The sequence below is a fragment of the Oncorhynchus masou genome, chromosome 11 (assembly GCF_036934945.1).
Source record: "Oncorhynchus masou masou isolate Uvic2021 chromosome 11, UVic_Omas_1.1, whole genome shotgun sequence".
NCBI lineage: Eukaryota > Metazoa > Chordata > Actinopteri > Salmoniformes > Salmonidae > Oncorhynchus > Oncorhynchus masou.
In genome coordinates this window covers 28,622,996-28,649,394 of record NC_088222.1, presented here as the reverse complement: position 1 = coordinate 28,649,394, position 26,399 = coordinate 28,622,996, and the positions used below count along the sequence as shown (strand labels likewise).

The 26,399-nt window shown below is 41.1% G+C and overlaps 2 protein-coding genes and 1 pseudogene across 4 annotated transcripts in view; 2 read left to right on the top strand and 1 right to left on the bottom strand.

Annotated features, from left to right (window-relative positions):
• Positions 1 to 521: 521 nt before the first annotated feature.
• Positions 522 to 1,638, top strand: LOC135547845 (type-2 angiotensin II receptor-like; annotated as a pseudogene).
• A 1,690-nt stretch (positions 1,639 to 3,328) lies between these two features.
• LOC135548429 (SH2 domain-containing protein 1A-like) lies at positions 3,329 to 9,546 on the top strand. The gene is made up of 3 exons (XM_064978028.1): positions 3,329 to 3,521; positions 3,959 to 4,022; positions 9,191 to 9,546. Exons 1-3 carry the CDS (start codon positions 3,367 to 3,369, stop codon positions 9,320 to 9,322), a joined length of 351 nt encoding a protein of 116 aa, XP_064834100.1. The 5' UTR covers positions 3,329 to 3,366; the 3' UTR covers positions 9,323 to 9,546.
• A 2-nt stretch (positions 9,547 to 9,548) lies between these two features.
• Positions 9,549 to 26,399, bottom strand: part of tenm1 (teneurin transmembrane protein 1) — a 196,056-nt gene continuing 179,205 nt past the window's right edge. For all 3 annotated transcript variants that reach the window (XM_064978026.1, XM_064978025.1, XM_064978027.1), the window contains 9 exons: positions 23,870 to 24,236; positions 22,933 to 23,443; positions 21,935 to 22,107; positions 21,029 to 21,264; positions 18,072 to 18,365; positions 17,540 to 17,930; positions 13,300 to 14,520; positions 13,032 to 13,174; positions 9,549 to 12,907 (listed from right to left, as the gene is read on the bottom strand). In XM_064978026.1, the coding sequence (XP_064834098.1) occupies positions 12,152 to 12,907; positions 13,032 to 13,174; positions 13,300 to 14,520; positions 17,540 to 17,930; positions 18,072 to 18,365; positions 21,029 to 21,264; positions 21,935 to 22,107; positions 22,933 to 23,443; positions 23,870 to 24,236 (4,092 nt within the window). In that variant the 3' untranslated portion in view covers positions 9,549 to 12,151. The remainder of the gene's footprint in view (positions 12,908 to 13,031; positions 13,175 to 13,299; positions 14,521 to 17,539; positions 17,931 to 18,071; positions 18,366 to 21,028; positions 21,265 to 21,934; positions 22,108 to 22,932; positions 23,444 to 23,869; positions 24,237 to 26,399) is intronic.

Below are 26,399 nucleotides of genomic sequence, written 5' to 3'. Positions count from 1 at the left end.
TGGATTTTATATGGCGATTGGCATCTAACTTTCATAGGTGTATTACCACGACCGACCAACCTCAGTTCATCTTTCAATCACCCACATGGGTATAACCAATGAGGAGATGGCACGTGGGTATCTGCTTTAAACCAATGAAGAGATGGGAGAGCCAGGACTTGCACCGCGTTCAGCATCACAAATAGAACTGACTTCTATTTTAGCGCTTGGCAATGCAGACGCTCACTGGCGTGCACGAGCAGTGTGATGAAATGATTGAATAACATGTATGTGTAAATTTATTTTGCAACGCTCACGCACATGATGCAAGTGGTGTGGTCAGCATGTAACATTGAGCAATTTATTACCATGCTTTCCAAAACAACAGTCTCATTGTATTTTATAGTTATGGATTTATTGCAACTCTCTCATTTAAAATGTTGCTGATTTGACATGATCTTCTTACAGGCCTTAGTGGGAGTTAACTGTAAAAGCAATCATGGACACAAAGTCCCCAGGCAACAACACTCTCTAATCTCTCAATGGCCACCAACTCATCAGAAGTGCCAATGAACAATTCTTCTTCCTGTGATTCCATCTCCCCTCTCTGCATCAGAACAAGCTGATCCCAACCATCTTCAGTGTCAAATTTGTCTTTGGTTTTGTGGGCAATGTCTTGGTGGTGTTCGTGTTGTGTCAAAAGTCCAACCGTAAAACAGTGCCAACACCTACATTGTAAACTTGTCTCTCTCAGATCTGTCGTTCCTGATCAACCTGCCTTTCTGGGCAGTCTACTACTCCGTTGACTACAACTGGGTGTTTGGTGGGCTGATGTTTAAGCTGTGTGGCAGCCTCCTCTCTCTGAACGTCTACACCAGCATTTACTTCATCACCTGTATGAGTGTGGACCTCTACAGAGCCATTGTCTATCCCCTCCAGTCTCAGTGCAGCAGGAATCTGTGTCGGGCACGAGTGGTCAGCTGTGTGATCTGGACTATTGCTGGCCTCATGACCATCCCTACCAAGGCCTTCAGAGACACCTACCACCTGGAGGACCTGGGGGTCACGGCATGTGCCCTCATATATCCACCTAACCAGACAAACTGGTTCCCTAGCCTGGCCCTGACAAAGAACATTCTGGCCTTCTTGGTACCCTTCACAGTCATCGCCAGCTATTACCGCTGCATCGGGAAGAACCTCTTGGGGGCACTGCCCAGCCTGGAAAAGAGCTCCAGCAACAAGGACCGTGTGATGAAGATGGTAGTGGCTGTGGTGCTGGTCTTCTTCGTCTGCTGGTTCCCCTTCCACTTTCTGACCTTCATGGACGTCCTGAGCACCCTGGGGGTGATGCACAGCTGTTGGGTGCGCCAGGCCATCATCACCCTGATGCCCTTCACCCTCTGCCTGGCCTTCTTCAACAGCGCCATCAACCCTGTACTCTACTGCTTTGTGGGGATCCACTTTTGGGAGCAGCTGTGGCTGCTGTATGAGGAGAAGGCCCCCAGGCTGTTTCAGAAGAGAGACTCCATCAGGACCAGGCTTAGCTCCTTCTCCAGCAACATCAAAGATACAGGGCCACTGGAGACTCTGGGACAACACAGTAGGGACCCTAGTGGATCACCTGGCAGGACTATGAGAGGACTCCTGTTAGATATGTAACAGTTGACCCCAGACATCCAGGATCACCCCCAGGCCTAGTCTCCATGGGACATAACCCCCCATCCCCCCCCCCTCGTCTACTCCTAATCAGGGACACCCTGTAGGCTGGACAGAGGGCATCTAAAGTATATGTGCTGGATAAACTGGCCATGTTTTCTGAGATTCATAGGCCAGTGTGATATTAACTGTGCGTAAAATATACAACTATGTGCTTTTGTCCTAGTTAAAATAATGTGATGTATATGTTGTTTTATTGTATATACATAACAAAACTATATATGTCAATCAACACAGAGCCTTCTAAACGGCAAGAAAAGGTACATGCAAACATTTACTGTAAACTGTAGAATTTGTCTATCTTGAACCATAATTAACATTGTATTGTGTCAAATGTATAACCCTTATCTGGATACGCTATGAGTTATGTCTTCCAGACACTCTTCATTTGAATATCATAGGGCTGTGACGATTATATAATTAATTATCATGCAAATGATCATGATTCTTGTCATAAAACATTTTTTGGGACCTTGTTATGTATCATAACGCATCTTTAAAAAAAATATTGCAACACAGCTTTGGTGACCCCTCTCAAAAACAAATGGTTTTGACCACTTTGAACATTTGGGTATGAAGCTTTTCCTCTTCATGTAAAAATGGAAAATTTCTATTGTGTAAACTATATCTACTTGAAAATGAAGTTGCATCCCCCTCACCATCCCCCTCTGAAAATGAATGTATGAAGATGATTATGGAGATTTTTCTTTTTTTCTTTCACAGTTATTGTCCATACATGTCAGTTAAATGATTATACAGTGATTGTGCCAGCCCTAATAAGAATACAATGATTCATAATGATATAACTGTCTGGCTGTCTTCTTGGTGTGAAAACAAAACCCCCGTTCAATGCTTAAGTTGAACAAACATGAGAAAGCCAGGGACTAGAGTTTGTATCACAGTGTAGCAATTTTAATATGCATTTCATTGTTTTTCCATACAATCAAAACTAACCTCTTTTTTTCTCCTGACATTTGTTTTTGCAACCATCATAGAGACAACGAAGATACTGAGTAACAAGCATTGATATAGGCTCTGTTTTACTGCCACTCGGTGGCTGGGTTTGAGAAGCGCAGATGCAACGTAATTGTCTTTGATGATAATTCCATAGTTTTTGCTTCAAATTGTTATTTTAGTTATTAAAACTCATCCAGACCCATCATATTATCAGCTAATATGAACATTATATGAAGATTACAATAAACAGAAAAGTTCAATGCAAATTAAGGTGACATGTAGGTCTAAATACTCATACTTCAATACTGTTTCCTGCAGTGGCATAACCTTAAAGGGGTAGTTAACCCAAATTACAAAATGCGATCCATACTTTGGTTTAGTTTCCCTGGCAGTATCTGTCAAGGGACAGTGGATGATTTGAACATGATGTGTAAATAATTATAATATCGTTCCCATGACTTGATTGGGATTGGTGCCACAATGCTAACAATTGCCAGGGAAACTAAACCAAAGCATGGACTGCTGTCATACTTTGTCCATTGACTGCTTACAGAGCAAGGAACCCAATATGTGTGAAGGGTGAAGTATCCCTTTTAATATGACAACAGGCTGTGTGATCTTTTCTTTCCTCTCAGGAAATGATATGATTTCCTGTAGGTGGTACAATACCATAGATACTACCATACTGAATGTGTGTCAGTGCTATTCAAATAAATGTCAAGCTTCAGTATCATGGAGCATGTTTCTGTTTACCACGGGGCTATCAGCAAGGCCACTACTGAGATGATCCTGGGTGCAGTGGGGAGAGATGGCAGTTATCTACTCCGAGACAGTGAGAGTTTGCCCGACACCTACTGCCTATGTGTTCTGTGAGTACCTCAACAGTATTGTTAATCCATTGTATGTTTTTGACCACCTAACATCATGTAACCATACATATTTTAAACATGTAGGTTTAGTTATTGGCATTTTGATTGACTTATGCTATGAATTCACATTTGCATCAATGCTGTTCTGATGAAAATGTACTTAGACTAATCATTTCTCAGCAAGGCGGTGGATAACAATGTTACAGAATGAATCATCAGATAGATGATATGACATGCATATTTGTATGACACACACCTGTGTTTCCATCTTTCTGATTAATGCTCATACAGACTTGATGTTCCATTTCATTTAACTCCAATTTACACAAACTATAGAATACCATAAATACTGGACTGTAATTTACAGTATGATTAAACAAAAAATAACTCTGCATTGAAATGCTGTAATCACATTTTTCTGTTATTTTCACAAAAAGATGCAAAGACGTTGTCTACACCTACAGAATGTTCCAAATCAATGAGGGATCCTGGACAGTTGAGGTGATTAAAGAGAAGAAACAGTAATGTTATCAATATCCATTGGTTAATAGTAAATTACTGCATGGACACACATGAATTGCTACAATATACTGCACATTCAAGCACATTTTCTTACATTCTAATTATAGAAAGCATATCCCTTAAGAGGTATGGCCTCAAAACACTAGATACAAAATTATAAAATGGTATTGTATTATTGATATTTAGTAGACCAACCAACCAGGAAAAAGTGCCTGCTTTTAATTTATTTTCTACTTGTTACAGGCTCTCATACATGCTAGATCAAACAATGATGGAAGTTAGGCCAGATGCTTATGGCCCGGTCTACACCTAACGACTTGTTTAAAAAAATACAGTACCAGTCAAAAGTTTGGACACACCAACTCATTCAAGGGTTTTCCTTTATTTGTACTATTTTCTACATTGTAGAATAATAGTGAAGACATCAAAACTATGAAATAACACATATGTAATCATGTAGTAACCAAAAAAGTGTGCCAAAGAATGCCAAGTGTGCAAAGCTGTCATCAAGGCAAATGGAGGCAACTTTGAAGAATCTCAAATATGAAATATATTTTGATTTGTTTAAAAATGTTTTGGTTACTACATGATTCCATATGTGTTATTTCATAGTTTTGATGCCTTCAGTATTATTCTACAATGTAGAAAACAGTAAAAATAAAGAAAAACCATTGAATGAGTACTGTAGGTGTGTCCAAACTTTTGACTGGTACTGTATGAGCAAAATATATGACATTTTATGTAGAATGGAAAGCCAGACAAAATTAAACGGGCCTATTTATATAATGAATATGAATTCGGAGGGCAAACATTATTAAATATTAAAGCATTAGACCTCTCTCTAAAGGCTTCAGTCATACAAATGCTATACTTAAAACCAAACTGGTGCTCTAGCAGATTAGTAAGAATGGCTCACCCCGTGTTCAAGAATGGCCTTTTGCCCTTCGAGTGGCACAGTGGTCTAAGACACTGCATGTCAGTGCAAGAGGCGTCACTGCAGTACCTGGTTCGAACAATTGGCCCAGCGTTGCCCGGGTTTGGCCGTCATTGTAAATAAGTATTTGTTCTTAACTGACTTGCCTAGTTAAATAAAGGTTAAATGTGTATACATTAAAAAAAAAATCAGATTAGTCTCTCACTTTCGGTTATTTGAAAATGAAATAATCTCCAAAATATCACTATTTTTACAACGAGCCATAGAAAGTTGTTTGCTATTTTAGTTTAATCCACCAGAAAAGACAGAATAAATATTACAACAAATATTCTGGTTAACCTCAAATATACAAATTGATTTCAAAAACTGTACAGATGAAACATGTTCAGGTCTTCTGTACATCTTACTGTAGAAAGTATTGTTGAAAAAAAGTCTAGGTTGGAACTATTGCTATTACAATAAAATATATACATTTTATTTTGAACTGGAAGAAACTGATTAATCACATCACACAGATGAAGACCAGAAAACACACACACACACACAGTCCTGATGAGAGGTGTGTGGCTGGTTTAAAGTTATCAACAAGTATGTCTATTCTGGGCACAGTTTTTGACAGTGCAACCCTGTTTCTGTACTTGTTTTTTTAAGTACGCTAGATTTGAGAACTCTGACTTGCATATGATTGTGGTGCCAAACTGGAACAGAACATCTGCTGCTTTCTCAGTCATGCAGGAGACAGCTTTCTGCTGTTGATGAGCAACCCAACATTTTGAGTGTTTGCCTCTAAAAGCGTCTTGTTACAATCAGTTTATTCCAGAATAAATGTTAAAAAGTATTACTTGTAATTTAACAGCAACAGTTCCAACATAAACTTGTTTAAAAAATACAGTACCAGTCAAAGTTTGGACACACCAACTCATTCAAGGGTTTTCCTTTATTTGTACTATTTTCTACATTGTAGAATAATAGTGAAGACATCAAAACTATGAAATAACACATATGTAATCATGTAGTAACCAAAAAAGTGTGCCAAAGAATGCCAAGTGTGCAAAGCTGTCATCAAGGCAAATGGAGGCAACTTTGAAGAATCTCAAATATGAAATATATTTTGATTTGTTTAAAAATGTTTTGGTTACTACATGATTCCATATGTGTTATTTCATAGTTTTGATGCCTTCAGTATTATTCTACAATGTAGAAAACAGTAAAAATAAAGAAAAACCATTGAATGAGTACTGTAGGTGTGTCCAAACTTTTGACTGGTACTGTATGAGCAAAATATATGACATTTTATGTAGAATGGAAAGCCAGACAAAATTAAACGGGCCTATTTATATAATGAATATGAATTCGGAGGGCAAACATTATTAAATATTAAAGCATTAGACCTCTCTCTAAAGGCTTCAGTCATACAAATGCTATACTTAAAACCAAACTGGTGCTCTAGTAGATTAGTAAGAATGGCTCACCCCGTGTTCAAGAATGGCCTTTTGCCCTTCGAGTGGCACAGTGGTCTAAGACACTGCATGTCAGTGCAAGAGGCGTCACTGCAGTACCTGGTTCGAACAATTGGCCCAGCGTTGCCCGGGTTTGGCCGTCATTGTAAATAAGTATTTGTTCTTAACTGACTTGCCTAGTTAAATAAAGGTTAAATGTGTATACATTAAAAAAAAAATCAGATTAGTCTCTCACTTTCGGTTATTTGAAAATGAAATAATCTCCAAAATATCACTATTTTTACAACGAGCCATAGAAAGTTGTTTGCTATTTTAGTTTAATCCACCAGAAAAGACAGAATAAATATTACAACAAATATTCTGGTTAACCTCAAATATACAAATTGATTTCAAAAACTGTACAGATGAAACATGTTCAGGTCTTCTGTACATCTTACTGTAGAAAGTATTGTTGAAAAAAAGTCTAGGTTGGAACTATTGCTATTACAATAAAATATATACATTTTATTTTGAACTGGAAGAAACTGATTAATCACATCACACAGATGAAGACCAGAAAACACACACACACACACAGTCCTGATGAGAGGTGTGTGTGGCTGGTTTAAAGTTATCAACAAGTATGTCTATTCTGGGCACAGTTTTTGACAGTGCAACCCTGTTTCTGTACTTGTTTTTTTAAGTACGCTAGATTTGAGAACTCTGACTTGCATATGATTGTGGTGCCAAACTGGAACAGAACATCTGCTGCTTTCTCAGTCATGCAGGAGACAGCTTTCTGCTGTTGATGAGCAACCCAACATTTTGAGTGTTTGCCTCTAAAAGCGTCTTGTTACAATCAGTTTATTCCAGAATAAATGTTAAAAAGTATTACTTGTAATTTAACAGCAACAGTTCCAACATAAACTTGTTTTTAACAGTAATTTATACAGTAAGATGTACAGTAGGCCTGAATGTTATATCTTCATCTGTACTGTTACTTAGGGTTGCACTATCAGTACAGTAGCTAACTTGCTTTGCCTAACGTTAGCTAGCTATTAGCTGTGTACAAGGGGAATGTTTGAAAGAGAAAAATCAATCTCCCTTATTTCTGACAACAATGCCTTGCTAGCTGACTTACTTTTCTACTGTCGAAGCACTGTTTCCTGAATCATTGTGCCCTGTTCTGAAATAACTCCCTGGGTGCTGTGGTCAGGATGTTTCGTTTTAATTTGTTAGTTTTGAGAGACTCATTCCAAAGCACTTCCCTGCACCAAACCCATTGTGGGCACTTGTTATTTTTCAAAGTTTGTATGAAACCAAGAGAGATAAAATCAAATATCGCTGTATGAGTTCAGTCAGAACTGGTGGCGAGTTTGAGTTCATTTGATGACAGTGGTGAGTGATGGCAGGTGAGTGAGTGGCTGACGGCGCATCATCTGCTGCTGAACGACAGCGCTTCAGCGTGTGGGTTACCGAGTGATCTACAATAAAACTGCAGAAAAAATACGAGGTAAAACGCGAAGCACACGGGCATCTCCCTCCCACTTGCACAGCTGCCAAACTGAGCTCAGACACGGCTGCTAAGCATGTCCGGGACCCACTTTGCCATACCGATTACAAAATAGGGGGGTCATTGTCCAATTAGAAGACCCATTTGCGACCAAGCTTTAACTTCCTGACTGATGTTTTGAGATGTTGCTTCAATATATCCACATCATTTTCCTTCTTCATGCTGCCATCTATTTTGTGAAGTGCACCAGTCCCTCCTGCAGCAAAGCACCCCCACAACATGATGCTGCCACCCCCGTGCTTCACAGTATGGCCAAACAGTTCTATTTTTGTTTCATCAGACCAGAGGATATTTCACCAAAAAGTATGATCTTTGTCCCCATGTGCAGTTGCAAACCGTAGTCTGGCTTTTTTATTGGCAGTTTTTGAGCAGTGGCTTCTTCCTTGCTGAGCGGCTTTTCAGGTTATGTCGATATAGGACTTGTTTTACTGTGGATATAGATATTTTATACCTGTTTCCTCCAGCATCTTCACAAGGTCCTTTGCTGTTGTTCTGGGAATGATTTGGACTTTTTGCACCAAAGTACTTGGGATAGATTCTGACCAAATTTACTGAACATAAATATATTACTAATTCCATGATGTAAAAATGTATATAATACGTAGCATGTTATCCGGCCTTACTATATCTATCACCCCATTGCATACCACCCTGCATCCCACTGCTGGCTTGCTTCTGAAGCTAAGCAGGGTTGCTCTTGTTCAGTCCCTGGATGGGAGACCAGATGCTGCTGGAAGTGGTGTTGGAGGGCCAGTAGGAGACACTCTTTTCTCAGGTCTAAAGAAATGTAGGGTCCTGTCTTTCTGGTTGGGATGTCAACCAGGTGACCTGGCTCTCTGAGGTCATTGTATTGTAAGAGGAGGTGTGTTAACCCTGGTGTCCTGGCTAAATTCCCAATCTGGCCCTCATTCCATCATGGTCACCTAATAATCCCCAATTTACAATTGGTGCTTTCATCTCCCTCCTCTCCCCTGTAACTATTCCCCAGGTTGTTGCTGTAAATGAGAACAGTGAACTTACTTGGAAAAATACATTGTTGTTTGATCTAGCATGGATGACAGCATGTAGCATCAAACAAAAAACGCAAGAAATTTTTCCAGGTTGGCTGGTCTATACTAAATTACCGTATAGTTATTTTGGAAATAGGAAACTCTATCCTGACTTGACCTGAATGAACAGATAAGGCGTTTCTGTGTTTCAGACAAACCCTGGAGTAGACACACGATTATTCAGGAAGATAAGGAATCTGATAGCTGCCTTTGGTAAACCAAACCAGGGCCTGGAGATGCCCCTCCTCTATCCAGTTGAAAACCAACACACTGACCTGCAGTAGCCATGAGATGATGGCTCCTCTTCAAAGATAGAAACTTTGACAACAATATATTTGAACTGTGAAATGATTCAAATTAAATCATTTATGTGTATTTATTTTTTGTTTTTGTATATTGTTTTAATCACATTGTTTGATTAACTATTTTTTAATGTCTAGTTCAATTTAAATCAGTGGTACTCATATTATTTCATGATACAATGAAATAAACATCAAAACATACGGACAAAGAATTTGCACATTTATTTATTAAAAGTCAAACCTTCAAAGTACCTTGTTTTGAACATGAACTTTCCACACCCAATATATTAATTTCTCATTATTTACACCCACTTCCTGGAGCACTTGCAGAAAATACATGCCGCTTGGTCAAAGCCCAGAGTAGAAAATGCAGTCAAGCAATAGTGTTTTCATACCATCAGTCTACATAGTATACCGTATATTACAAATGTATCTTGGCAAATCTCATCATCTTCGCTCTCAGACTCGTTCTCAGACTTACCCAACTAAGACAGTATCATCAATTTGACCACCAATGGGCAGATAATTATCAATTATAGGGAGTACTATCAATTCATTTACCCAAAATATGTTATATAGTATATCATATAGCCTACGTTTTATACAATTGATTTTTTGCAATACAACCCAATGAGAATTAAAGTAAAAAACAACATAAGGTTGCACAGAATGATATATTGATGAACTTCACAGTATTAAAGTGAATATCAGAATATAGGGTGTTTGGCTTCGTCCAACAGCACTTCATGCTTTTGGTTCAGACTTTTCCACAGTGCTAAATGTTTAATTTCCGTATGAGAAGCTTAGAAAACAAATGTCAGCACACAAACCATACAGATCCCAATTACAAAATTACTTGACAACAATACAACCAAATTGTGTGTGTGGGTAATGCGTGAGGGTGGATGGCTGGACAACATTTTACTTTTGAAACCCCTCTTTTTCGGTTCCAAACATGTCATACTCTGATCAAAATAAATTAAATAATTACAATTAATTCCCAGACTTGAAAGTCAGTCTTAGGAAATAAGGAGGTTTCTTCGATCTTTCAAAGGACTGAATAAACTATTGCTTTACTAAGGCTTGTTTAATTGGGGTTGCATTGAAAATATTTTAGCTGTTGTGAAGATGGGGTAGCGGATGTCGACATTCCTCAGATAATTTCTGAGACACAGAGGCATATAGCACTACTTACAATCTTTTCACAGAGGAATAGGAATGACTAATACTGTAACACAATGTGACTTTGCAGTAAATTAAGCACCGAAAAAAATGTGTAAATATTGAAACATTGTTTCCAATTCGTTGTATTTGTGGGAAACAGCTACTCTCTGTGTGCATTTCTTTTTGAAAAATCTTCTTCCGTATCCAACTATATTCGACCTGTAACTGGGACACACATAGTCTGGTCAGCCACGTAATGTGAATTTGTCCTCTTTTGCTGCTTTTCAACCTGTTATGATTTCCTGCTCCGGATGTAAAGTCTATATTTCTATCCACTTGGTAAACTTGAAGTGTGTCTTGTCCTACATGTACGGACACTTTTTTTTTACAAGCTTATCACTTGTTTTTTTTACCATGCAAGCGATTGATTCTTCCTAATTCATGACGTTTGTGTTTCTCAGTGGCAGCAGAGACTTATCTTCTGTACCATCTGACAACGTTGTATTTATGTCACGTTTATTTAACCAAGTAGGTCTTATTTAATTGACTTGCTCAGATATTTCTATTACTGGGACACTTCGGTCTTTCTAAAACAGGGTATGGTAAGGATTGCCTTGTAATGGCATCAGAATAATTAAGGTACAATGAATGTAATACCTGTGAATTACAATATGATGAGGTATTTGCAGCATTTACACTATGATTTAGCACTTTGTATAGGCCACTATAGTCTGCCCTGCAAGCTCCACTCCATAAGGATTCTAGTCCAGTAGATCAAGTATACAAATAATAACACTTTTCATGGTATGGAAAGATGTTTTTTGAATTGTCATCCTTCAAAGTTTTTTTTAAGAGCAGAAAGGCACAAGCTCCACCCAGATAATACATTATATTTTACAATAAGCAATTTGTAAAAAAAAATAATATATATAATAATAATGTAAACTATACTGTACAGGTTTTCAGCATGAATACTTTTTCCCGTTGCTCTGTGTAACTCCAGTGATCACTTCTATTGACAGGATTAACGATTAATAATCAGTAACAACACATCAAGTTAAGCACTTGTATCTCGCTAAAGCACTTGCTATATACAATTTAATGTGTCTAAACCCACACAATCTACTCCATTGTACCACCAGAACTTCAAATACGCAGGAAGCAGCAATCCCCGATGCCAGTGAGTCTCGTAATCACAAAAGAAGACTGTAGCTGTCACTACCATTTCTCAAAAGATCAGAGAGATATGTACTGTATAAAATGAAATGAGAGAAATTCACAACACTGTTATACATACAGTATGTATAAAGATGAATTATATGGTAATGAACTTGATATAGCGTCTCATCTCAGATCCAGCATATCTAACAGTTTACAAAGTAGGTCAAATTACAGAAGCTAGCTAAATCACTCAAATGAAAGACAGTCAAGAGCTTCAAATGATCAACTCATTCTCAGAAAAAACTAAGCAATCCAAACACAGGTGAAACAAAATACCATCATTTGTCACTTTTAAAGGCAGTTGTCTTTTTCTTATTTTATCATCATCATTCTAGAAAAAACAGTACAACAAATCATTGTATGTCTAAAAACAGACTGTCTTTGGTGAAGGGGAACCCACGGCAGTAGAGAAGCAAGATGCCGCTGTTACCTCCTCCCTATTTCACTTTGCTTCATGAAGTGAATGTTGTTGGCACTGTCAGAGAGCTCCAGGTACTGCTCCACGGAGAGCACGAAGTAGCCATCATAGCCGGGCACCTGTCCAGTGGAGAGCAGCTGCTGCCTCTCCCCCTCTGTCCAGAGCCTGGAGCCCTCCTCCCCTTCCTCCAGCCTCCTTTGCTCGATGACCCAGGCCTGCTCCACCGCCCTCTGCCGGGCCACCTCCAGCACATGCTCCCTCTCCTCTTCCTCTGTGGCCCCGTAGCGGATGTTGAAGCACAGAGTCCCGTGCTGCATCTGGATGTCAGCGAAGCGCCTAGTCCTCCCACCCACCACTGTCGTCATCTGGGACACGGTCATGTTGATGCCGTTTTCCAGGACGCGACCCACTCCGGTGTGGCCGACCACTCCCAGGTCCCCCTCCAACAGGCCAGGCTTGATAAAGTAGTGAGTGTCCAGACCGCCCACCGTGAAGTGCAGGCCGGAGAGGTAGACCGCGTGGTTTAGGATTGCTGCCACACGTCGGCTGTCCTCGCTCGCCACCCCAATGATTTCGGTGGTGACGACATTATCTCTGATGGCAAACTTGACGCCCTTACCAAAGATGGAGGAGATGGCAGAGAAGCGGGGCCTCCGGCCATGCCACGCCCCCAGCTGACCACTCACCTTACGCATAGGCAGCCGGTCTAGAGAGATGAAGTTCTTCAGGTGTTTCTGCAACTCACACTGGATACCCAACAGAACCTGGCAGACAAACACACATGGGATGGTTATCTAATGATAATAAGGATTATGAGGAGGTTATGTGATATCTAAGGATCATACTGGAGATTAGGCTCTGTCTAGGCCTAGTCTAAGTTTAGCTCACCTTACTAGGGTCCCAGTCTTGTGTTTTGGTTTGAGTCCTCATCATTTCATAGGTTTGCTCCATGCTCTCCACCTCCGGTTTGGGGTAACCAGGGACAACATTGTGGAGCTGGAACCCAAACAGTTGCAACCAACTGCTAATGTCTGGAGACAGAAGGTATTGAGGAGTCAATGACAGGGCATATCATTTTAGATTTTGTCATGCAACACAATTGAGAGTCCTATTTTCTATAGTTTAAATGTTTGTCTTCAGGAAGTAGACGGTTTACCTGTAGTGAACTTGGTGACATCCTGTAACTCTCCAACCGGGTAGTTGTTTTTGAAGGAGTAGAGGTTGAAAGGCGTCGGGTTGATGCTGAGCTCCATCCACAGGTTATGGTTGGGAGTGGTCCACCTCCCAGCCACCACATCATAGTCCCTCCTCCCCAGGTGGACCAGCTTTGTCAGCGCGTCATATAGACCGCCTTGGAACCCGATGATCAGCTGAAATGATGGGTTTGAGTCTTGGTAGATGTCTCCGTAAGGGGTGTAAAGCATCTCCTTGACAATGTGTCCTCGGCTACTGAAGATGGCCAGTGGCGTGCCAGAGTTATCACAGGCTACGTAGTACTCCTCCCCGCTGCTCAGCTCCATGGCGATGAGGTGTCCCTGCAGGTCATAGTACAGGGAAGTGATCTCAGAGCTGGAGTGGTTGTACATGTGGGTCACCCTGGTGGGTTTGGTCAGGTCAGCGTAGAAGAACTGCAGCTGCTGGCCGTCACTGGTCCTGCTGGCCACCCGCCTGCCCAGGCCATCGTAGCGGTAGTGAACATTCCTCTCTGACACTTTGTCAAACGCTTTGGCAAGCAGCCCGTTGGAGTTGTAATCAAACATGACATTGCCCCGCAGGTGAAGAAAGCCATCTTCATCCATTTTGTACTGAATTTCTCCGAGCCGTGTTATGCGGTCTCGTAAGTCGTAGCGCAGCGGCGTGAGTCTGGCACTGTTGCCATGACTCAGTAAATTAATGTTGCCATTGAGGTCGTAACTATAGCGCCACTGTGGCCTATCATTCACCGACACAGCCTGGAGCTGACTATCAGCATCATACTCGTATGAGTAGCGTGTGATGTTGTTATCCACACCAATTCTGATGTCACAGATAGTGATGCGGCCCATGTTGTCATACTGCACTGTCATCCAGTAGGCAATTGACTTCAGGATCTCGTACTGGACCTCAATTACTTGTCCGTTCGCATTAAATATCTTAGTGTGCTTCATGATGTGTGTAGTGATCACTTGATTGAGGTCATAGTTTATGACACTGAATTTTCCAAACTGTTCAATCCTTCCAGACACGTCAACATAACGGTAAAGGTCAATGGGAAGAGGAGTTTCATTGATCATGGCCTGCATGCTGGTGACCCGGAAGTTATTATAGCTGTAGTCAAATCTGGCATTCACCAGGCCCTCCACACTAAACCTATAGATCTGTCTCCCAACCAGAGGACCTGTGGGGAGAAGGATGAGGTAATTAAAGTTAGATTTCTCAACATTTATAAGATGAAATCAAAATTTCATCTTTAAAAAAAAACTCCGGCATAAATGAAACAGTCTTTTATAATGAAGTACATTTGCATGACTCTAGCAGCTCTTCAAAGTTTGAAGACATACTTATTGTATCATCAATAGCAGAGCAGAGATACCCAGAAGACTAATCCAGTACCTCAAACAGTCTTGTTCACACCCATATGGATTACACATTATAAAACAGAGGCAAAGTATTTGTATGTCTGCCTAAACTATACTAACGAACTAAAGCAGAATTAAAGACTTGTACATTTTAATCACTTCTGTCCTTAGGATATGAAAATTGCATTGAGATGGTTGCATGATATCATGTGACTGCAAATGAAGTTGGAGGCTGCTGACCTGTGATGCTTGAAATTGCAGGGGTGTGATACATTCAAAGCAATTGAATGGCAGTTAATTAATGTGGGCTTATTCACTCTCCCATTCAGCTCTGTAAAGGCCTCTAACAACATATTCAATACCTTCATTTGTGCTCAAACCAGCTGAGGAACTCAGAGCAAAAAGGCAGAGACCTCACTAAAAAGACTGCCTACAGTATGATACTTAGTGTACTGTAGGTATGAGAAAAGGTTAATTCATTTGACATCTACACTACTGAAGTGATAAAGTGTGTAATAGGCAGTGGTGTAAAATACTAAGTAAAATACTTTGAGGTACTACTTTAGTAGTAGCTGCTTATATTTTTTACTCGACTTCATTGCTTTTTTTTTATTAGATTACTTTTTACCCAATTGGTAGTTAACAGTCTTGTCCCATTGCTGCAACTCCCATACGGACTCGGAGAGGCAAAGGTTGACATTTACACAATGCCCGCTTAACCCAGAAGCCAGCCACACCAAAGTGTCAGAGGAAACACAGTACACTGTGTCAGCGCTCAGCCCACCACAGGAGTCGCTAGAGCTCGATGTGACAAGGACATCCCAGCCAGCCAAACCCTCCTCGAACCCAGTCGACGCTGGGCCAATTGTGCACCGCCCCATGGGTCTCCCGGTCACCTGCAACAGAGCCTGGGTGACCACTAGGATCTCTAGTGGCACATCTAGCACTGCGATGCAGTGCCTTAGACCACTGCGCCACTCAGGTCACTTCATTCCTAAAGAAATTATGTACTTTTTAATCCCACACATTTTCCCTGACAACCAAAAGTACATTACATTTTGAATGCTCAGGCATGACAGCAATATTGTCAAATTCACGCACCTCTATCAATATAACCCATTGTAATCCCAATTGCCTCTGATCTGGTGGACTCACTAAACACAAATACTGTGTTTGTAAATTATGTTTGAGTGTTGGTGTGCCCTTGGCTTTCCATAAAAAAAGAAAAATACATTTTGGGGATGCCTGGTTTACTTAATATAAGGAATTTGATGTATGGCATTTACTTTTATGTTGTACTTTTACAGAAGTATCCTGTAGCCTGACGTGTAATGCTCGACCCGTTCACTTTAACACCACAAGACAAGAAAATGGCAAAAAGGGTAGAACCAGCTAATCTGCTTTAACTCTATGATTTGACTTTGATGTTTCTTTTGAAAAACAAAATATTAAAAATGGAATAGTTTCACCATTTTAAAATGAGAGTTCAGTTCACGTAACAGGGTTGACCTTAAAATGAGGGACAGATGTAAATGAATCACTAATCATATAAAATAAATCATCTTTAAAGCAACAAAATAACTAGGGCTTTACAATGGTGAAATTTTGGGATTAAGTTGGTTAATGTCTTCCTAGAAGTGACAGTGTTGACAGAGAAAGATGTTGAAATGCTGAATTTTGGCCCTATTGCAAACCTTTATTCATATTTAATTCTCCATGTGGTCTATATTAAAAAAGGTCAGTTCATTTAATAGAACAGGCTTTTAAAATTCAATATTCAAATATCAAAGGGACGCAAAAGGCACTCATTTCATGGAATGACCCAGCTACATTTTCTAGTAATATATCCAGGCTTATCATTGAGCCAGCCAAATCCACTGGCCAGGCTATATAATGCATTCTTAAGTATTCTCATCCATGCTCTCGCCTACCATCATCCCTCTCTCTGCTGTCCCTGATTGCTTATTTGCTTCAAATCAGACTTATTGTGGCCCAGCCAGTGGAGGACCTGGGATACTATTAAGTACAGGTTCATGTCAATTCGTTAGGAGAAAATCGAGGTGTATCTGTGCATGGAGATCAGGAGAGACCAGCAGAGTATGGTGACCCCCAACAGAGAGGCATGCATGTCTCAAAAGGACAGAATACAAGTCTGTGAAGCTGAGGAAATTGCTCATCAGTGCACAACAGCACTCCCAATCTCCAACTATCCAGAATGGTTTCTGATTTGGTGCCCTATATAAATCAGTGTGCAATTCCATATTGGCTTTATAGGGATTTCAAATCCCAACAAAGTTTCGGAGTCGTCCATGGATTTTAGGTTCCAAAAATAGATTTCAACTTAGCAGGATGAATGGGATATATAAATTCTCATGGGTGAATTATTGGGGCCATACACCTGAGGATATATTTCAAGAGGTGCTAATAGTGTACTTCATGATGGTATGCTCAATCTCTCAAAGCAGACTTATATGTCAAACTTTAAGTCTTGTCTGACAAAGCATTATCAGAATTGCTTATAGTGATAAGAACTCACAATAAAGGATAATCCTCAGCTATGCCTAAAGGCCTCCTCATCTCATATAGTTTATTGTATTACACTCCTGCAGAGGCACAGCCATTTGTGGTTTTGTTTCTTACATTAACCTGTCATAATACATTCCATTATAAAAATAAGCTACTTTATGGCATGCCATTCATTTTTAATCTCTTATCTTCTTGTCATTATGTGAGGATCATACGTCATTACTGAAGTTTAACTGGCTTGTTTTCGTTTGTAACGTTCTTCAGCGCTATTCCCCATTAAGTTAACTAGAAGGTTGGTCTGTTTTGTGGTACCTGTCTGTCTGTAGCGGATGGTGCACATGAAGCCCTGGTTCATGAGGTGGATGGTCTTCACCCCCCCAGAGGCTTCTTCGTAGGTGTAGGTGACCAGGGTGGTGTCGTACAGGATCTCTGCCAGGCGGGACTGGCGTGTGTAGTGATAGAGGATACGGCGGCCCGTGCCCAGGTACAGAGTCTGGAGCAGGCGGCCATCATGGCTGTAGTCCTGGATCACAGAGGCTCCGCTGCTGTCTGGTGGGCTGTAGGTGTTCCTGTAGTAACCCACTGACAGCATGGACTGCAGACTGTGGCGCACCATACTGGGCATGGTCACAGATATCAGGTAGTCTGTGTGGTCATACTCAAAGGTGTACCGCCGCTGGCTGTGCAACAGCAGCATGACCGACTGCAGAACACACAAACAAAAGTAGATTAATACTCTGAGCTACAGACTGCCACCTAATTCATATATATACAGAACAAACTAAAATCTTTATGCATTGGACTCTTTCTGGATCCATCACATGCCTAGCAAATTACTGAATACCTTCTCGAGGAAAGTGTAGCTCCATATCTTCCCACTGGTCCATGTTCTGGAAACCACTTTCCCGTTCTCATACTCCAGTTTCTCTGACCAGTTACCCCTCTGGATGCTGGTCACCAGGCCTGCTGGAGAATAGGTCACATTCACCTCATTGTACTTGCTGCTGGGAGACCAGACGATGGGACGACCCATCTGGTCATAGAGGATCTGCAGGGTGAACTTGCGATGGTCGTCATAGATCTTTCCCACTCGTGTGGCTTGGTTAAAGTCTATGGACAGCACATTTCTGTTGTGAGCCTGGGGTTGGTGAGAGACAAGAATGACACTTGAGTGAGTGGTACAGCCATTCCTCTGACTAATACTACAGCTATTGACTATTTCTCCCAAAAGTGTGCTGTTTTATCTAGATAACAATGATGCAAATGTTTCAAAAACAAATCCACTGTCGATTTCAAATGGAGGCTTTTAAAGACTTCAATGTGATGGTAAATGAGTGTTTCACCATTAATAGCAATTCAGACAGGCAGTAATGGAGCTGAATGTTCCCTCTCTGCCTCAGCTCAACTAGAAATGGGCCCTAAATGCTTTTATTTCATTTAATCCTAATTTGGAGGAGGAATAAGTCAAACATTCTGCACCCTTTCCCCCCTCATTATCCTCCTCTCTCTGACAGAGTCATCATCGTCTCTCCCTCTCTATGTGCATGTTCAATGAAGTCTGGGTTACAATTGATTTTCCATTTTCACTGTCTGAATCTAAAAATATTCCACTAAGAAGTTTTAGGGATCCATAATATTTGAGCAAGTCATGTGTAAATGTGACTCGTTTCAGTAAACTAGGCGTAGGTTGTGCATGACTTCACAGGAGAGGCATTTGAATGTAAACTTTTTTGCTCAAAATGTGTTTTTTTTGGCAGAAATGCCTTCTGGAAGATGTGAACTTTCATGCATGCCATCTGTAAATAGGAAAAAAATAGTTACATTTCAAGTTGGTTTAGCCACAGAAAAAGGTAGGAACCTTCCCGCTAGCCATGATTGGCTTGGACATACCAAGAGATAAGTTCAGATTGGTCTGCCATGTAGCACGCTTCTGTCTATAACATAAGCTGCTCAGTATGTGAAGGTAATCCTTTCTAACACAGCTTTTTTTTATTTTATTAGATTTCACAAACAACTGAAAAAGTATTGTTAATGCTCTCCACTTTCTGGAGGATCGAGTTTTGAAATCAGTGGAATGTCCGGTGGAAGCAGACTGTTGTATTAAACACCTGTCTCCGGGTTACATTTTAAAACGAAGGGCAACTGTGGCATCCATGACAGAGGGAGAAACATTCATCCATGTATAGAGTAAGAGAGTCTAGCTAGCTACATTTTCAGATATTATACGTGTCAGAAAGTCATTTTCATTGTAATTTAAACTGTACTTTTAGCTAGTTCGCTAACGTTAGCTGGCTGGTTCACTAGCTAACGTTACATGTATGATCTGTGTAGTAACATTATTCGTATCTCAGAGCCATTTGCATTGCTAGTTATAGCCTAATGTTAGCTAGCTAATATTGAACCTAGTTGGTTGGTTTTAGCTACCAGCAGATTCATGTAGGGTAGTAACATGAGTTGGGATTATGGTTCATTGTTAAGATAGCTACATTTATAAACAAAAGACTCCACTATGCAAGTAACCGTTTCACTGTACCATTTACACCTTCTGTATCCTGTGAATGTTACAAATAAACATGATTTTATTTGATACAGTGTGCGTTTACCAGAGACGGTAATTTGAAGAACAACATGACCTGCACCAAAGTCTAATTATTATACAACGTTAGGCCAATGAGACAGTGTCCAAGTTCTGAAATTCTCCAGTAGAATGCCCCGCTTATATTTCACACTCAAAACCATAAGGTATTTTTTGCAATAAGCTCACAATTAACTTGTAAATAATGATATTGTTGCGAGTTTATTTTCCTGTAATAATGAATACAAATGAGCTAAAGTTAAGACATTGGCAGCTCTATGATATGGACATCATTATTATTTGAACAAGATAGCAACATTGTTTAGAAAGTTGCTTTTAGGTGCCTGGTTTGCTAGATTGACATATACTAAATTCAGTTTTTAAAAGGATGGGTTTATTGGTGTTAAAATACCAGTTATGCTATTTTACACCCCTGTCGTTTTTGTGTTTATACTTTTTCATAATGACAAGTTTGATGTCGGACCACAATAGAATGTTGGGCACCCGAGTTGCGTAGCGGTCTAAGGCACTGCATCTCAGTGCAAGAAGCGTCACTACAGTCCCTGGTTTGAATCCAGGCTGAATCACATCCAACCGTTATTGGGAGTCCCATAGGGTGGCGCACAATTGGCCCGGCATCGTCTGGGTTTGGCCATGGTATGCCGTCATTGTAAAGATTTTGTTCTTAACTGACTTGACTAAAAATGAATGATGTCACTTCGACAACTGTCTACAGACATAGTTTAACCAGCCTTTAGTCTTGAAATATTGGTTGTTTAGTACACTACCATACTCACTATGTTTAGCACATGGCCTCACATGTGAATCCTTAAAGAGATGGGTAGGGCTAAGGCTTAAGGTGTGAACAATCGTGAATGGGTGTAGAGAAAGAAGAGCTCTCCAGTATGTGTACCAAAACATTCATGGACCCTTTTCTCAAAAGTGGGGTTACAAGTTTATCAACTTTCAAAGCAGAATTACTTTCCCATTGTTCTTCAACTGTAGTATACGATATAAAAAAACACTTTCAAATTTTGCTACATAAGACCAAATTGAGCCGGTCAGTCACACATCTTCTATTTAACATGACCTACAGTGTTATGGAAGAGTCATCAATCTCCCATAGGGTGACATGAGGTCTGTACCATATGTAGACATTCCTCCCACACACACAGTATATGGTGAGGGGTATTGTGTTCACGCTGTCTGTTCTGCATCTTCCTCACCCTGAGCCTGCGTTCATAGGCCGTATAGTTCCCTTTAGCCTGGTCTCTTCTCTGCCTCCACTCGATGACGCTGTGAGCATGCTCGCCCGGCAGGGTGATGTTACACTTGCCCACCGTGGGGTTGACCACGCCCGCCGAGATGTGGGGTTCTGTGTTCAGGGTCACCTCCATGCCACTGGCGAACGTCACCCACAGAGAGCCGTCCGAACTCACACGGTACGTGTTCTGAGAATGCTCTGTGTCATGGGACAAAGAGACAAAGAGAGAGAGTAACAGAGATAATTAGTGAGTGTGTGAGAGAACTAGTGAGTGTGTGAGAGAAAGAGAGATTAAACTCATTCAGTATTACAACAGGGACAACTCATATTGTGACAGAAGACTGGTTCAACTATAGACTACATACCGTACATGGCAGTTATAGCAGTCAGGGCATCCAGTAATACCATTGTCATCTCTTCAATAAAATGCATGAATTATATTCTTCACAGCTCTTATTGTAGAGATAACAGAATGGTATATTATTGCATGCGCCATTTCATTGGTATCCCCTTGAGTAACTGATGAGACAATGGCTCCGTATGTGTCTGTGAGAACAGAGGTGTGACTTTGTGAAAGGAGACTTCTTCTCATTTCTTTCCTGTTTACTTCCTCACCAACTCTTTACAACTTTGTCAGACCTGCCATCTTATTGTTATTTTAAGGCTGTATAAAATTGCTGTTGGGCCGTTAAAATTGTTCACCTCATAAAGACATGCATGTGAACAATGTGTTGAGGACACCGAAATAACAGATACAGGGAGGAATATATTTGCTTCATTATTAGTAGTGAGCAGACAACATAAAAAGCTACTGCACGATAATGAAAAAAAAACGAGATGAGAAAATGACACGAAACCTTACTACTACCTTGGCGTAATGTATAGATAGTGCTGGCAGCAGAGAAGTTTGTGGCTGTGATGAATTTCTCTCGATTTGAAGTGTCTGCTTCCACCCGCACTGATTTTTCCATATTGCCGTGGAAACTGCTGACCTCTCCCGTTGGAAAGGTGACATTGATGAGATGACCGTCATAATTATACCTGGTAAAGGAAACACTCGGTCAAATAACATCCTACCAATGTCTGAAATGTGGATCTTACACCATTGTGACACCCTTGTGTAGTAAAATGGTAATATTTCAGTGGATTCGAGAATATTCTTATTCTGAAAGGTGTAGTTCCCCAGCTTCACCATTGGGAGGCAGTATAATGATGCTGCTGGAACAAAGGAGCCAATGAGGTATGACCTCCAAAGGCAGTCTTACCGCAGGACACTGAGGACAGTCTGAGAATGGGTTTTCGGTGGATTTAGGATTTTTCATAGAGACACAATAAAGGAGAGGGTTTTACTGCCGATCAAACAAAATTAAGAGGCAGTGAAAAGGATTCTTTGCCCCTGACATCCGAACGGATTTTAAACCCAAAGCGCCCCTGAACAAATCCCTAAAAATGCCTATGCAAACATTTTATATAATCACACCATTCCCAGTTCTCTTTGAGGCTTTGAATCGCCAACAAAAAGACAATTCCTGTAGGCCAGCGTATGGATTTGCCCCAATTACAGTAAAACATCATTTTGGAAATAATCTATTAGAAAATACATGTATATTTAATTTTTTCAGACAATGTAATTTATACACACACTTTTCAAATTTCACACATTCCCAACTCTGAAAAAACTGCAGCAAAATTCTGCAGCAAAATGTTACCGTATAACGGGAGTGTAGGTGGTGAAGCACTTACAGCTTCACACAGGCAGACAGGAAAAAGAATATGGCTATGATCTGAAGGGTGCTAATAGAGGATATTATCAAGCAGAATGAAATTGACATGAATAGAGAGGAAGGAGCGTGGTGGAAAACTCACTCATATACTGTTGTCCAGGCGTTCTCATTGCTCATGGTTGCCAGGAGACCAGAGTTGCCATGGTAGCTGATCTGCGCCAGGTCATGCGCCAGGGCGGAGACTTTCTTGAGGACGCCCCCGTTGCTGATCGTGAGCCAATAGACCTGACCCCCGGGAACCAGTAGCCAGAGGGGGACACCGTTGGCATCGCGGCGCACATGGACCATGGTGCCGTCGCTGGTGACCACGGCGCTCACGTCGCCCTCTCCTGAGTAGGTGAAGTTATAGACGTAGTCTCCGGTGACCAGGCTGCGGGTGTGGAGGTGGGTGCCGTTGACACTGAACAGATAGAGCTCCTGGTCCACCACAGAGGTGATCTCATACATGCTGTTCTGGTTGACCTGGGGCCTGTTGGGGGACAGGGCCCTGATACGGATGTTCCCCAGGTCAGAGATGTACAGAGTCCCGTTAGGGGAAACAGCCAGGGAGGAGGGAGCCTTCAGCTTGGCATCACGGGCATATCCACCATCTCCTGTGGGAACAGGACAATGAAGAAATTAAGCACTTAACTAAGGTAGAATACATTGAATCAAATGAGAGTCAATCATAAACAACTATTTATGTATTCATACTTTACTGAATAATAATGTGGTGTTTGACAAGTTGCAATGTCAAATAAAGTTGTTATGAATAATACATCCAGGACAATAAAGTGAGGAGTGTTGTGTGAAAGGGAAATAAACTCCCTGTTCATCCCACCACTCTACTGAGCTATTTCACGCGTTAAAGCTTGTTTGTTTTGTCAAGCTAGACTGATGCAACCATAAACATTGGGCGGGTTATAATAGTTCCAAATCATTGCTTCAGAGCATGTCCATCCATAGAGCCTCTCCGCAGGCCTTTGATAGACTGCTGAATTGAGTCGGAGGCATAATGGCGTGCTCAGTAGGGGACCCACCGGAAAAGCAGTCACAGTTGGGGTCGATCTTGCAGTCACACTCAGTGGGCGCCCCGGCCACCACAGAGATCTCCCCGTTGGTGGTGACCTGCTGGATGCGGTTGATCTTCCTCTCGTCCGTCTCGGCGATGTAGAGCGTCCCCTGGTGGGACACGGTGATGGCCTTGGCTGCCTCCAGGGTGGAGTGGACGGCTGCCTTACTGACTAGGTAGTGGTCGATCCCAGGGACCTGGCAGTGGATGGGCCGGCCCGCCACGATCCTCACCTGGCTGCTCTCTGACACCTGGATCACTATGTTGTTGTCCAGGATGTACAGGGAGTTGTCCATCGGGTTGACAGCCAGGTAGGTGGGCCATTCTAGACGAACCTAGAGCAGGGAAAACACAGTTTAACAAGCATATACACTGAGTGAACAAAAAGTTAGGAACATATTCCTATTAAGTTGCATCCCCTTTTGCCTTAAGAACTGTCTCAATTCATCGGGGCAAAGGACTACAAGGTGTTAAGTGTTCCACAGAAATGCTGGCCCATGTTGACTCCAATGCTTCCCGCAGTTGTGTCAAGTTGGCTGGATGTCCTTTGGGTGGTGGACCATTCTTGATACACATGGGAAAGTGTTGAGCTTGAAAAATCCAGCAGCGTTTCAGTTCTTGACACAATCAAACCGGTGCGCCTGGCACCATCTACCATGCCCCATTCAAAGGCACTTAAATATTTTGTCTTGCCCATTCACCCTCTGAATGGCCCACACACAATCCATGTCTTAATTGTCTCAAGGTTACAAATCCTTCTTTAATGGTCTCCTGTTCATCTGCACTGATTGAAGTGGATTTAACAGGTGACAACTATAAGTGATCATAGCTTTCACCTGGATTTACCTGGCCAGTATGTCATGGCTGGAGCCGGTGTTCCTAATGTGTTGTACCCTCAGTGTACTTGTCATATTGATGGATGCCACACAGTTTCTCCTGAAACATTTCCTTTCCAGTTGTCCCACTGTCTTTGATTATGCATTATATTGCAATGTTATGTAAATGTAGTAGTAAGAATAGCACATATACTGTGTAGACTGCTTGGACATTGTCTGTCTGTGTCACATATTCAGAAATGTCAAGTGGGCAATTCATAATAGAGAACATTTAGTGAAAGCCTTTTAATAGCATGTGACTACTGAGAAACAAATCTGTACGTTGTGCTCGTTCTGTACAAGTAGTAATGTCACTGTAAGGTCATTTTTGGATGTGTGCTCACACTGTGTTCCCATAAGACTCAGCTAAGGATACATTTCAAATAAAAAGCTCCATGGTACAGTTCACTAATTCTGAGTGGGATACTTAAGGGTGCTGGACAAAGTCCTAATAAAGAAAGCTTCCCATATAATCGCCCCTGTGTTTAATTGGATCATGAAAAACCATTCTTACACCACAAATAATGGGTGGTAAGTGTTCCTGCACAATAGGGGTGAATGATTCAGATTGGTGGAGGATATAATTAGTTGCCATCTCACCTTCAAGCACTCGGAGATGACCTGATGAAGGGGCTGTATGCAAGTCAATTGTCCGTGAATGAAAGGAATCCGTTCAGAAATCATTTGACACTTCTCTACACAGGTAACAAAATATACTGACAGCATAGCGTCCGCACATTGAAATTGGAGGTACGTTTTCCCACTGCAGCCATTGTTTTAAAGCACATCCTAACACTTCTGTCTTGTGAGAGAAGACTGGCAGTGTTTGAAAATTACTTCCCACAAAAAGAACACTAATTGACAATACATGAACATAAGCAAAATCAAAGCAATGAGCTCCATAAAAAAAAAATGGTGATATGCTTGCATTTTGTTTGCCTGAAAATCTGGAATGGTGAGATCTGTCACATATATGATAATACCCTATAACTGAACTATTCCATTCTTTAAATTCACTTTATACCCACACAATGCTAATCTGCTTGCAGCGACTCAATACAACTATCTCCTAATCTTTATAATAAAGTGCCTTATTATTCACTTGAAGGGGTCTCATTTGCTAGGGGATGGGAACCAGAATGGTATGCCTTATTGCACCGTAAAGCCTGGAGTGGTGGATTGGATGGAGTATTGGACTCTCTTTGTTTCTTAGATCTCTCCAGCCTTCTATTGTTTTCAGAATGGCTTGGGGGAGAAACATATTGCTCTGGAGAACGAGACAATGTTTCTCTTCCAGTGTCATGCGACAATGAAATAACCTTAATTTTCCTCCTGCACAGCTTTGGTCCAAGCTGGGGACACAGTTTAAATTGATTGTCAAATGCAATAAGAATATGTTTGTGGGGCTGTGCATGCTAAGAGGCCTTAAGCTTTGCATACCCCCGAAAACATGCAAGGAGAATTCTGGAGAAAGGGAAATACCACTGCCAAACATATATGTAAACTACAGTATCAAACACAATTTCAAAATGGCCAACACACATTACTGTGATTAGAGGCCTTGGCCTGAAAGTTTGGACATTTTATTCCATCACAGTGGAACATCAGACTTTGCATGTAAGA

Excerpts from the sequence above, each read along its gene's own strand:
- LOC135548429 (XM_064978028.1), top strand. The coding sequence starts at position 3,367 with ATGTCAAGCTTCAGTATCATGGAGCATGTTTCTGTTTACCACGGGGCT. Across the intron at positions 3,522-3,958 it reads ACCTACTGCCTATGTGTTCT|ATGCAAAGACGTTGTCTACA; the intron begins GTGAGTACCTCA and ends TTTCACAAAAAG. Across the intron at positions 4,023-9,190 it reads AGGGATCCTGGACAGTTGAG|ACAAACCCTGGAGTAGACAC; the intron begins GTGATTAAAGAG and ends TCTGTGTTTCAG.